The 14486-nt window shown below is 39.1% G+C and overlaps 1 protein-coding gene and 1 pseudogene across 2 annotated transcripts in view; one reads left to right on the top strand and one right to left on the bottom strand.

Moving 5' to 3' along the window:
* ARHGAP15 (Rho GTPase activating protein 15) overlaps positions 1-14486 on the top strand; it is a 662894-nt gene that overhangs the window by 111484 nt on the left and 536924 nt on the right. For both annotated transcript variants that reach the window (XM_070423457.1, XM_070423458.1), the window contains exon 5: positions 3000-3087. In XM_070423457.1, coding sequence (XP_070279558.1) covers positions 3000-3087 — 88 coding nt within the window. The remainder of the gene's footprint in view (positions 1-2999; positions 3088-14486) is intronic.
* On the bottom strand, positions 8246-8973 carry LOC139015705 (small ribosomal subunit protein eS6 pseudogene; annotated as a pseudogene).

Here is a 14486-nt window from a genome sequence, read left to right as displayed (position 1 = left end):
TGCATTTCTTACCCTCTTTGGCTTGTTCTTCAGATTTCCCTAATGGAACATTTCAAGGCAGTTCGAAGTTCTAGTGTAGAACCATGAGATAATTGAATTTCATGCAACTTCGATTCTAACCAGTCCCAGCTCCAAGTTTAAGAAAGGGAAGAATAATGCCAATAAGTCCTATAAATGATCAACATCTGAAGCAAATTCAAATCAAAACTATTTATCCGGGACTTGCTACAGACAGGAAGCACATACGACAGTCTGATCACATGCAGTCAAAATTAGGGGTGGAAATAATAGATGCCCAGTCTAGACCAGCAGTCTTTCCAATGTTTCCCTCTTCTCTCTGTGGCCCCCCTAATATTATGGGGCCAACTAATATGACCTCATGAAGAGAAGGCTAAGGCTGCTCTAATTCACTTGCTGCTACCTAAAAGGACAAATGGGCACTAGGGCGAAGGGGAGGAAAGGCCTACGTGTTTGTTTTTTCTGTTTCCCCCCCCCCCCCCCCCGCCCCAGCATCTTTATTATCATTTGATTGAAAAAGTGACTATTCATTTGAAGAAAAGTAGATCTAAGAACATAGTGTTCATATTTGCAAGTTGGAAAATACACGTTGTTTGTTTCTGTTTGTCATGTTATTTTTTTAACGTGATGATATATTAGTAAGATAGCTTCAGGCATGTAAGAGCATCCTAATCTTGTAAATATTAACTTGATTGAGTCAAAGCTGTTCTTTCAATCAAGCCCCTAGATCTTAAGGGACAAGTGGAAATAAATTACACAAAGATCTTGACTGGTCATTTAAAACATATTTTTGTGTAGTTTTCTATCGACCTGAATAAAGTCTTTCTGTAAACTTCTTTTTTAAACCACTTTTGTAAAATGAAGTCAGCTACTTTGAAATGAGTGTTAAACCAAAGCAAATTACAGCAATATGATATACTGGGTAGAAACTTATTTTGATAAACATCAAGAAATACAAAGGAAAATTAAAAGCTGTGATTTTTACCACCTTAATTAACTGTTGTTATATCCAGGTTTCCCCCCATGCCTAAGTTTAATCATTGACTCTATAAATCCCTATTTAGTGTCTACTTGTCCAAGGCACTGTGCTAGGTACTTGGGAATGTTTCTGTAAAGATGAAATACTTTCTATCATCTTGGGCTTTTTAAAAATAAGGAGATAGAAACGACATGTATAAAAACTAATTTTTAATTTGTCATAAATACTATGTGAGGAAGTTATAGAAGGCACATTGGAGGATGTGATATTCAAACTTCCAATGAATAAGAATTAATAATAAGAAGAGGCTGGGATGTGTGAGGACACTCTTAGGTAAATAGTATGGTGTTATAAATTGCATATTGTATTATGGTCTGTATTAAAATCCTCTCATATCAATATTCTTCTATAGGAGGGGTGGGGGACCTTTTTTTCTGCCAACGGCCATTTGGATATTTATAACATCATTTGCTTAATATAATTAACTTAATGTAAATTTATGTTGCTATGAAAAAAGCTCCTAGATTTATTGAATTTCGAGTCCCGCCTGTGGTTGCCTTGGCAGGGCCAGACCAAATGATTCCGGGGGCCTCATACAGCCTTCAGGCCAGACATTCCCCACCCCTGTTCTACAGCATAGGGATCCTTATTCCGTTATAGGAATCTGTTATGTGCAGCTTAAATACTAATCTTTTCTTTTTTGATATTTCAGATAGAGAATTAAGAAATAATGATCCAATTCATTCTTGTGCATACAACCTTAACAACTTGTGAGATGATTTCTTTAGAATACGTTTAAATTCATAAGAATGGACTTGTTTACTCAAAACATATACACATTTTTAAAGATTTTTATAAAGCATATTGCCTAATTCATTCCAGAAAAGATGTGCTAGTTTATGCTCCCACCAAAATTGTGTGGGAGAATACATTTCTCCACATGTTCAAGAACCCTTGGTATTATTCCTTCATATTCTTGCCAATTTGATTGGCAAAGAGGTAAAAAAGCATTTCACTCTTTTTATTTGCATTTCTTTGATTTCTAGTGAAATTCAACATTAAAAATATTTTGCATTGGGCAGCGACACATTAGCTGTTTAGTTTTTAAGACTCAGAAATATACTAAATCAATGACGAGAAGTTAACAATGAAAGAAGGTGTTCTGATTCCTATTTTTACTTTGCTATATTTGGCTTGCTGGAGGAACAACCTATTTTATGGAGCTGGTGTTTTAGGGAACATGGATACATTAAAACTGGATTTTCAGTGGTTGAAAAGAATTTGGGGAGGATGTATGAATTGAGAAAGTTTTATTATAAATGCCACGATCTTTAAAAATTACAGAATGTCCTTATATTACCCAAATTCCACACCACTTATCAACTGTAATAAAGAAAATACTTTTAGGAATTCTAGTTAAAAATATAGCCTCTACTTAATCCAAATGTTGCTCATATTGTATCCTATATAATAAAAGAGTGACATGCAAATTGACCATCACTCCAACACACAAGATGGCCACCCCCATGTGGACACAAGATGGCCTACAGGGTAGGGCAGTTGGAAGGGACCAGGCCAGCAGGGGAGGGCAGTTGGAAGGGACCAGGCCAGCAGGGGAGGGCAGTTGGAAGGAACCAGGCCAGCAGGGGAGGGCAGTTAGGGACAATTGGGCCAGCAGGGGAGTGGTTGGGGGTGATCATGCTGGAAGGGGAGTGGTTGGGGGTGATCAGGCTGGCATGCAGAAGCAGTTGGGAGCTAGCAGTCCCGGATTGTGAGAGGGATGTCCGACTGCCCGTTTAGGCCCGATCCCGGGATTGGGCCTAAACGGGCAGTCGGACTTCCCTCGAGGGGTCCCAGATTAGAGAGGGTGCAGGCTGGGCTGAGGGATACACACACACACACATACACACACACACCTGTGCATGAATTTCATGCACCGGGCCTCTAGTCTCTGATTAATTTCTTTAAGTGATAATGCTTTTTTCCTTTATTTTTCCCCAAGGAAAAACTGGTCTACTTCCTGGATTGTCCTTTCAAGTCGAAAAATTGAATTTTACAAAGAATCCAAGCAACAGGCTCTGCCTAATATGGTGGGTAGTTTTCTGTTTCTGTTGTTCATCTTTACAGAAATACCGTTGAATTAAACATTTGGACTTATATGCATAGCCCATGGACATGGGCACTAGGTAGTGAAGATCTGGGGGAGGTGGGGAAGGGGTGGGAGGAGGGGGGGATGGGAGATATCTGTTATACTATCAACAATAAAAAGTATATTTTTAAAAAGTTTGGATTCAGCAAAAATCACACTAAAACCTCCAAGCTACCACCATCTGAAAGCAGATGGAGGAAATGGCTCAATAAACTTTTAATCAGATGAAGGGAAAATAGAACTTGGTGTCTGTTTTATTAAGTGGTGCATTTGGAGAATAATCACAAAATAAGATGAATAGTGAGTAGCTATCTGGTAATACGAAGGTAACCCTTTAAATTAAGGTGCCATTTATAAATGCTTTATTCTTATTTATGAAATGATCACTAAATGCAGCTACTTGCTCAAATAATGTATTATAAAGGGTGTTATAAAATGCATTAGTAATAAATGCTTAACGGATGAGACTATGGGAAGCTGTTTTAAAGAATATTATAAGACGTAAATCGTATTAAACCATGTGTGTGCATCTTTAATACATGAATTTAAGTTCTTATCTAGCATGCTATAAAGTGCTTCACACATTAATAAATAATAATAAACTGTTTATAAATGGCACCTTAATTTAGGGTGCTACCAATGAGGAAACACTCTAAGTTAACAAAGTGATTTTTTATCTTAGTCTAGCTGGGACATTCACTATATCCCACTAACCTTTCCGAATATATCTATGACTCCATCTAATGGAGCTAACACAATTTCTGTATCCTCTGGTTATTACAAAGTGAAATTTGTAGGGTGTCTTGATTGTACCTGGAGGAGGGCCTCACATGTGCCCGCAGGGATTTGACAGTGATAGTAAGTAGGAACAATTTTGTATTAGTTACTGGGGCAATTCAACCTCTAAACCTTGCTGCCCAAACACCAGTGCTGCCACAGGATGTAGGAGACAGTGGGCAGGCAGCCTATCTGACAGCCTCCTGATTAGGAAGGACTGCAGGCAGGAACCCACCTGCCATACCCCATCGGCCTGATGGGCGGCAGGGAAAGGGGTGCCTGGCAGGAGTCAACCACAATGAACTAATTTGTATTTGGCAGGTAATGAAACGATGGAAAGTTCTTTGCTTTCCAGCCACTAGTCGTGTATGCTATGTAATCCTCTTTAAATAGGAAATAGAAAATCGTTTGCTAGGAGACGTTTTTATTTAAAGGAGAAGATTTTAGTAAGAACAAAAGGTAGCATTTGGCTTGCTCCTGATAATTGCAATAGCCTTTATCCCCAAGTGGCTTGCTGATTTTGGAATCTCGGTGCAGTCCAATCTGTAAACTAATTATGAATAAATTAAAAATATATCTCAGCCCTTTGTATTTTTAATTCAAACTGCCTCAGAAATTCGTTTTAGGGTTTTGTTTTTTTATTTTTTGGCCACAGTAAGATAATCTTTTTAAGAAAAATAAAGTATCCCTAAGGGCCAGGCACAAAACAGCCCCCACCCCCTCACAGGCCCTTTGTTTCCCCTTGAATGAGTTCTAAGGGGAAGGAAGTTAGTCAGGGAGGCGGGCGCTTGCCTAACTGAGTTTGGCTGCTGAGAGGATGATCTTCCTCCTCCCTGGTGACCAAATCCCACTGGGGCAGAGTTTACGTGAATGTGCTGGGAAAATGGGGGTGATTTGATTCCAAGTTGAAGCATTTGGTTTATATTTATTATTTTAATCTCCTCGTATGAGAAGATAATGATCAGCTGTCTAATTTTAAAGCTCCCTTTTAGATGATAGGAAAACCTTGCAAGTCAGCTCACTAATCTGATGCCTCCAGTTCAGCCTTCGAAATTGTTGTGCATTGACGATCGATTTTCCTTGAAGAAACTTGTTAACAGGTTTTGGTGGTTGTTTGGCAGTCCCTACTTATGACTTCTGGCCCCATTTTCAATGATCTTATGGTTTCTCCTGGGCACTCATTGTCTTCAAAGGGAATTTAGGGCAGGAACCAACTGTGCTCTGTGGTAATTGGGGAAGAGAATTACAGATTCATGTTTGTGCTGCATGAATTGTCTTGCTAGTCAACTTCTTGGATACATTTCTAACCAAGTATTAAAGGCCTAGTGGGATAGCCCACATTTCCCAATTCCAGCCTCGGAGAAACGATACGATGATTGCCAGGCCTTGATTAAAGATGCTGTGGTTTTGTTTTGAAAGAGATTTATGCCCCAATTTCTGAATTTTTCTTGTGCCCCCTTACACATGTCCTGGTGTTGTTCATGTGCTTCTGGGGAAAAGGCTGTCCTTCCCTCCAAAGGGTCAGTAGAAATTGCCTGAGTATGTGCAGATGTGGTTTAAAAGAGTAAGTGACATTTTAATCTTTACAGGAATGCTCTTTGAATGTTAATGCAGTGGTGAACTAAGCAACAAAGTAGCTAGGAGCAGGACTTTGAAGTTCAACCACAGTGAACTCCATTCTAGTTTTGCCATTAGGAACTGACAGTTACCCAACTTCTCTGAGCTTTGGAATCCTCATCTCTAAAATGGGGATAGTGTTATCTGCCAGCATAATTAATAAGGAATGGGATTAGTTAATAAAATAAAACACATAGTAACCATAAAATACTTACTATATTCTATTATAATGTACTCTATTAAATATAAGAATATGTTTATGATATTCTATAGTACATCATTTAGAAAATTATTATAACCCAATTGTTCCCCTATGTTAGTTTTGCAGTTGAACTGCTGATTCAGTCACGTGCAGAAGAGAAAATCTATTAATTCAAGTTTCACCAGTATGTACATCCTCCAAGAAGACAAATAGATATACTCATAGGCAGCATAAAATATTGTGTCTGAGCACTGAATAATTCTGAAAATGAAGCCATCCCTCCATTCGAGGCTTTAGATGTAACCTCCTGCATGTCCATATACATTTTCCTTCACTGACTCTTCCCCTTAAGGCGTTCACATTTAATACAGCATGTCACAAAATGTTGTGTCTGATACCACATTCCATGTTTGGCAATTTTTCATTCTCACCGACGTTGTTTCAGTTCATTATCAAGTCACATTTTTATTGAAAGTTGCCCTTCCCCTGAACATAGACACAGAATCACTTTTACTGGTGTTTGCAAATTAGACATTCTTAGGCTCTGGGTCCTCAGTCAACTATGCAAAGGAAAGGAGGACAGACCTATTTTTCGTTTTTGACTCTGTTTGTTCTTAATAAGGGCATTAAAGAACTTACCCCCTACTGCCATTCTCACTTTTTAACAGAAAAAGGACACATAAAACACCCAGTCCCAAACCTAGGTAGGATAAAACCTCAGAATGGAAGTCTTTAGCAAGACAGAAAACTGTCCCCTTTCTGTGTGCACTTATGTTGTCTCTGTGTTGTTCACCTCAGACCGGAGAAAGTTTGATGCCAACTGGCCAACACTCCAGTGAGGAGCAGCATTTGGAAACCACCAGTGTCCTTAGATCTGCATATGCTGTATGATGAAGGGGAGGGCAGGGTTCATAGTCTCATAGATTTTCATATGTTCTGATTTTTAACTCACTTTAAAATTTTTAGATATTGTCATTGGAAAGTAATACAGAAGCCATTTTTAGTAAACTGTATAAAAGATACACAAATATTTTAAATTATTCATCAAACTTCTATATAATCACCACCCAGGTTAAGATATAGACCCCGTCCACCCTAGAAGCACCACCCCTTGACATTTGTCCGTATGTCAACACAAACTCATCCATGGCCACAGGGTAAAATTGCATTTACTCACTCTTTTATTACCTTTCCTTATTTTCCCACTTATATCAACGCACCTTAAAAATATAGTTTACTTTGTCTGGTTTTGAATTTCTATATATGGACTCATAGTGCATGTTTCTTTTGGTTTTTGCTTTTTTCTCTCAGTATGTCTTGTTTTTTTCTTTCATTTTTTAAAATCCTTCTGTGTTTTTCTCTACTTCTTTGGTAGTGATGCACTTTGTTTCTGTTCTGTTAGTGGCTTACCTAGGATTACAACATTGATACTTATCAAAGGCTAAAGCTAATCAAATATTTTACCCTTTTCCAAAACATTAGTTTAAAATATGTTTAATCTATTTATGTCTTTTTAAAAATGTGTTTTTATTGATTTCAGAGAGAGGAAAGAAGAGGGAGAGATAGAAACATCAATGAGAGATAAATATCACACCCCCTGCACACCCCCTACTGGGGATTGAGCCCACAACCTAGGCACGAGCCCTGATCTAGACCAGAACTGGCGATCTTTTGGTGCAAGGGACGATGTTCAACCAACTGAGCCAGGCTATTTATCTCTTTTTAAAATGTAATTTATTCATTTTATTTTTAAAATATATTTTAATTGATTTTAGAGATGAAGGGAGGAGAGAGAGATAGAAACATCAGTGATGAGAGAGAATCATTGATCACCCTGACTGGGAATCAAACTGTGACCTCCTGGTTTGTCGGTTGGCACTCAACCACAGAGCCATGCAGGCCTGGCTATTTTTTCTCCTACCACCATTTATTCCCCCCATACCCTCTTCCCCCTATAACACGCCCCCCCCCCCGAAAATCACCACACTGTTGTACTGTTGTTTGTGTCCATGAGTTCATTCTCTCTCTCTCCTTCCCAATGTATATGCTTTTGCTGTTTGGTATTTTAATTTATTATTTTTCTTTTTTTTTGACACCACTAGACATTATTCTCTTTTATAGAGTCAATGTTGGTTTCCATTTGCCCAATATTTACAATGTTCTTCGCTATTTATTTCTTCCTGCATCTTAGACCTTCCTTCTAGGATCACTTTTCCTTCTGTTTAAAGTGTATTCTGAGAAATTCCTGTAGTAAGGGTCTTGTGGTGACAATCTGTCTCAGTGTCTGCTTGTTTCTAAATGTCTCTATTTCTCCCTTAGTCTGGAAATATATATTCTGTCTGGATATAGAATTTTCAGTGGGCAGTGGTTTTCTTTGGTCACATCTAATATATCATTCCACTGTTTGTGTGTGTGTGTGCATGTGTGTGTGTGTGTGTGCATATGTTTCATTTGTTTGTTTTTTGAAATTGATGTTTGTCCTTATATTTGAGTGGATTCAATCTCATTTTTTACTGGACTCAGACTTAGAGGTAGAAACTTTCAGAGAGGACAGCTTATGTATCATGGCAATTTGTTCCTGACATTTTTCTTTGACCTCTTTCATTCTCTTAGCAAAAAGTTTAACATATTCTTTAGCCTCTTTCTCATTTTACGCAGTGCATTGTTTCTTCAGAGCAGTACACCGTTTGTGTTGCAGTACACGTGGAGTAACAAGATGCTGAATCTTGGGTGCTTTGGTCTGAGGTTCCTACTGTCTTTGTATAGGGGCTTTCTCAGAACATATTGGTAGACATAGTCTTCTTTAGAGATAGAAGAGTTTGCAGATTCTGCTAGCTCTCTTGGGCCCCAGGCATGGAGGCACAGTAGTATCAGTGAGACCAGAAATATCTTTCTGCCCCTCTTTTAAACAACGAGTACATTAAAAACACTGAGATTGGCAACCACAGTGCAATCCTGAACAGATTTGCACTTTCTCTCTCCAGTCCACCTTGGTCTATAACAGGAGTGCCCCTTACCCAGCAGCAGTCAGACACTCTCTTCTATGGGGAAACCTTCTGTGTCATCCCCACCACTGATTTCAACCACATAACCCTTCCATTCTTCACCCAGAGCATCAGCAGCAACTTCTGTGGCCACACACTTCTCATAGAAAGTACAAAGTGAGTATTCATCATCCACGTCAATGAGTTTCTGGCAGCCAGTGGCCAGGAAAGCAATGCTCAGTTTCATTCCTGAAGCAGCCAACTGCCTCTGAGGTGCCACGAAATAGAGCACCACTGCTTTCTGTCATTTGTTACTGTGATCAAGAAGTTAACTGCTTGTCCACAGTTTCACCATGATGCATGCAGATGTAATCTCTTTTTACTAGTATTTCCCTTGCCTGGATTGTTGGGCCTCTTGAAATTATGTATAACTGTCATTAATATTTTTTAGGAAATTCCCAGATAATATCTTTTCAAATGTAGCTTTTTTTATATTCTCTCTCTTTTATTTATTTTTAAGCCTTTAGTTAAACCTATGTTAAGTTTGCTCACTCTATGCTCAAGATGTTTTACATTCTCCTTTTTTCTATGTTTGTCTTTCTGAACTGAAATTTCCAAATAATTTATCTTGTTTTATATTCTAATTAATTAATTCAGTTTCCCTTTGTGATAAACATTGTTTTCATTTCAATTATTGTAATTTTCATTTCTAAAATTTACTTTGTCATTTGTTATAGTTGTTTCCTGCAACTATAACAAGAATTTTTTTTTCTTTTCTTTTAATTGGGAAGCAGTGTTTTATATTCTGTCCTGTGATTCTAACATTAGAAGTTGTGGTCTCTTTCTGCTGGCTCTCACCCATATTATTTTGTTTCCTTTATGTCTGGTTATCTTTGCCTGTGTGCTAATCATTGTTATTGAAATATCATGGGAGATTCTCTGAGGCCTGGAATAAATATGTCCTATTCCAGGCCATTTTGCATTTTTCTCAAGGGGTTTGGGACACTCCCAGTGATTGATTAGCTCAATCTAGGCTAACAGTTTAAACCTCTTAGGCTATCCTATATAATAAAAGCCTAATATGCTAAGTGTCCGGTCATCCATTCAACTAATCAAAGTGTAATATGCTAATGATATGCTAAGGCCATTCAACTGCTTGCTAGGACTTACACTGACCACCAGGGATCAGACAGTAGACTGGATGACGAGTTGCTATGACGTGCACTGACCACCAGGAGACAGATGCTCTGACTGGTAGGTTAGCTTGCTGCTGGGGTCTGGCTGATCAGGACTGAGTGAGACGGGCCAGACATGCCCTGGAGCCTTCCTGTGGTCCTTCCCTGGCTGGCCAACCTGCGTCCCTCCCTGGCCCCAATCATGCACTGGCGGGGTCCCTCAGATTGGTCTGCTCCCTCTTGCAATCCAGGACCCCTCGGGGGATGTTGGAAAGCCGGTTTCAGCCTGATCCCGCAGGCCAGGCCGAAGGACCCCACTGGTGCACAAAAATCATGCACTGGGCCTCTAGTATGTACATAATAGGAGGGCTACAGCTGTGCTATAATTTCTGAGACAGAATTAGTCTTTACTCTTTGTTTTTTTCTTCTATTACATTGCTCATCTACAAAAGCAGCCTTCTTTATAATCCCTTGGGATTGGAGAAAAGCAACACATTTAATATTGGTTCTTTATCATTTAAAAAATATGTTTATATTGATTTCAGAGTGAGGAAGGGAGAGGGAGAGGGAGAGAGAGATAGAAACATTAGTGATGAGAAAGAATTATCAATTGGCTGCCTCCTGCATGCTCTTGACCTGGGATCCAGCCCACAATCCAGGCAAGTGCTCTGACATGGAATTGAACCCTTGACCTCCTGGTTCATGGGTGGATGTTCAACCATTGAGCCACACCTGCTTGCCAGGCAGTCCTTTTTTTATCTTTTCCAAAGACTCTCAGACAGTGCTTTTTTCATTATTCTGTAAGCTCAATTGACCTAAATTCAAATGTAGAATATAAACAGACTAGATGTCCGGTGCACAAAAATTTGTGCCCTCGGGGGAGGTGGTCTCTCAGCCCAGCCTACACCCTCTCGCAGTCCGGGAGCCCTCAGGGGATGTCTGCAGGGAGCGGGCCTAAGCCGCAGTCTGGCCTCCCTCTATGGGAGGTGACTGGGTAGGCTGATCAGGGGAGGGCACTGGCTGGCAAATGGCCAGCCTACCCCCAATCGCCCCTCCACTGCCACTGGTTGCGCCCCCCCCCCCATTTGCCATCCCCTCCCTCTGCCCACTGGTATGCACCTTGGTGGGCCTGGTGCCGCCTGCTTGCAGCCCCCTACCCCCAGTTGTTCCACTGTTTGGTCGATTTGCATATTACCCTTTTATTATATAGGATGCCCTCAGGCAAAGGGCAGTATGTTCACTTGATATGCACTTTTTCTCTCTGGGTTTAGAATCCCACCTCCAAAAATTATTTTTAGTTCTACTTCCACTATCTTTTCAGCCTTTTGTTCTTTTGCGGGGGAGGGGGAGAGGGAAGGGGGATATGGTGAAAATACATTCCCTCCTTCTCCAAAGAAGCTTGATATTGTAGATGGGGATGCAAATTAAACTAAAATGATATGAAATTATATGAATGATAGGGAAAGGAGACAAGAGTGTACTGTTTTAGATAGGATAGTCTGGAAAGACCTCTTTGAATTGATATTTGAGCAGAGCTGAATGAAAACCAAGGAATCCTTGGAGGAATCCAAGAGAAGGATGGTCCAGGCAGAACAGCAAGTTAGAAAAGTCCAGAAGCTTAATGTGCTTGGTGTTTGGGAAAGAAGGGAGAAGGCCAGGGTGCTTAGAGCACAGTGAGCCTGGGTGAAAAGATAGTGGGAAAATCAGCCCTTTGTTCTTTAAGGTAATTTTTAAAAAATCCAGCATTTTTCATTGTTTTTAGTTAGAGAGTTGATCCAGATAACATAGTTTCTCATTACAGTTTACCTCACTTTCATTTAAATATGCAGTTGGTTAATCAAGTTTGTGCTATTTATATAAGCCTTGCTAGGAAAAGGCTTCATAAGAATATGTATTGAAATCCTACAATGAACAGCTTGCTCGTTAGGGCTACATATAAGGCACAGAGATATAATCAGGAATAATCAAGATACCGTCTTTGCTTTATAGCATCTCTGCCAAAAGAAAAATAGGTTGAGATGAAATAAGAAACATAGAAGAGGTGTTGTTGTTTTCTGTTTGTTTGTTTTTTGAGATTTAAAGGAGAGAGAGCTCACATCTGTGAAAATTCGAATTGGGCCTTGAAGGATGGTTATAATTTCAATATGAGGATTTGTAGGCAGGGAATTTCAGTGGAGTAAGAAATATGAACAATGTCATGAAAGAGAATGGGCAAGGTCTGTGTGCTAAAAAGAGGAATACTTTTTTTTCCAGTTTCGTTGGAAGATTGACTAAAAGAAAAGGACTGAGAAAGTGCCATGGGCCGAGATTTGCTATCAGGGACAAACCTTTAATAAGGTGTATTTAGTTCCCAGACATCTTCACCCTGTAATAATCTATCATAGCTATTCCTTCTTAAAAAACATGTTTTTATTGATTTTAGAGAGAGAGAGGAAGGAAGAAGAATAGAGAAATAGAAACATTGATGAGAGAGAAATATCAATCTGCTGCCCCATATGGGGATCAAGTCTGCAACCCTGGTTCATGGGTCAAAACTCAACCATTGAGCCACACTGGTTGGACATAGCTTTTATTATTTTAACAAATATATATTGAACAGAAGTATGACTAGGTGTTATGTGTCCATGCCTATCATGAGGAAAAGTCAAAGAGGAAGTCGATTAATCTAGGATCAAGGCTTCTGCTGGGGTCCAATCCCAGCAGGTCCAGGGGTCCCCAAAGGTGTGGACGGAGTCGGCGAAGAAGGAATGACACGAAGACAGCCTTCAGTTGATCAGCAGCCTAGTCAGGACCTATAGCCAGGATCTCCAGCCAAAGTTCTGGTTGGAGTTCTGGTTAGGAACTGATGAGGATCTGATGTTTATTGTCTTGTTACATCCATATTTATACCAGCCGATTTTAATCCTGTCAATTTCTATTACAAAGGTTAGGGCGTTTCTTATCTCCATTCCAGGGAGTAAAGATTATGTAGCTTAACTACCCGCCTGGCACTTAATTAAGGGGTTGTATCCCCTCCCTAACCTCAGGGAAAGATCCCCACCTGGGGAAACAACCTTTCTCGGAGAGGTGACCTTGGTTAAAACACATGGCATTAAGGAGAGCAAACATATTAAGAATAGTATGCCATATACGCCAGGTCCCTTGAAACAGCAAGGATGGACCGGCTCCCGGCAGGCTTCCTCTCATTTAGACCAAAACTGTTGCTCAGAAGCACCTACAGTGTTATTTGTTTCATCTGGTGCTAGAGAAGTCCTAAAGAAACAAAAGTTGTCAATTTGATGTATCCTCTGAGGCCTTTACTAACACATCCTGCATTTTTCAGGTACATGTACCTATTTTAGTATCAGTGGAGTGTGTCCAAGGCTCCATCACTTCATTTGCAACTTGCCTCCTAATTACCTGCTGTACTTTGAGAATTTAGAGCTTGTTTGATATGGAGTAGACACCTGACTCAAGCCGTAGGATATGACAAAAAACTCATTCCTGGTTAAAAAACAAACCTCATAAGAACAAAACAAAACAAAAAAAAACACCCATTGATTGATTATCTCATGAAGCTCTGTAATTTAGCGCATCCACTAATTTATCTATTCTGTGAACAATTAACTCCTAACAGGTGTCCCACAATGTGGTTTTAAATCCTAGAGAGATATCTAGATGAATAATATATGATTTCTGTTCACATGTGCAGTGCTGCACCCTACTAAAATATACACATTGTGCAAAGTACATTTCTAGTTTAAATGTCTCCACACCCACCAAAACTCAGACCAAATGCACCTTATTCTCAGCAATCAACTGTTTCTGTTTCATTTATCACAGAGTACTCTCAGAAAACTTAGTGTCACTTTTAACATAAATTCAAAAGCATTATAGACATTAAAGGGAATATTTATCACCTAAAATTTAAGGTTCTGAAGTCAGTATGTTCAATATGAAGCCCCCATGTTAATTTTGTATGTAACTTTTTTGTGTGTGCTACTTTTATTTTATTTACTTTAAATCATGCTATTACTTTTAGTCAGAGGCCAATACTGGGAAATTTTACTTCATATGACGGAAAACTTTTTAAGGCATTTAATAAAGCCAATAATAATAATAATAGCAATAATAATAATAGATTAACATCAAAGGTCTCATTAAAACATTTTGTTTGCTGTTTTAATATTATTTACTTCCAATCAAAATAATAAGCACAATCATTAATTAAATAATGTAATACATCTAGTGCTCATTCACTGTAGTATGTCTTTAATAACAAAATGGACTTATTTATGGGAGTAAAATGATGAGGTTTAGCAAAAAGATGAAAATAGTTTCCATCAGAAAGCTATTCATGAATTATTGAGTGGTCTGTGCAAAATGAATCTGAAATGATTCTATCTTTGTAAAGTGAGTGTTGAGCCCTTATTCAGATCCCTGCTGAAAAAGACCATAAAAAATGGAAGGGCAAACAATAGATCTACCAACCTTAGCCTAATGAAGGCATTTTAAATCTCTCTTTAATATTTTAATTCTCATAATGATAGTGCTCTGGCAAAGTCAGCGTGGTTATCATTGGGCAGTTTATTACAATAGCCATAGT

Source organism: Myotis yumanensis, unplaced genomic scaffold (genome assembly GCF_028538775.1).
Source record: "Myotis yumanensis isolate MYYU_CA2020_CCGP unplaced genomic scaffold, mMyoYum1.0.hap1 SCAF_8, whole genome shotgun sequence".
NCBI lineage: Eukaryota > Metazoa > Chordata > Mammalia > Chiroptera > Vespertilionidae > Myotis > Myotis yumanensis.
Note: the sequence above shows the minus strand (reverse complement) of the source record. Positions and strands in the feature narration are given on the sequence as shown.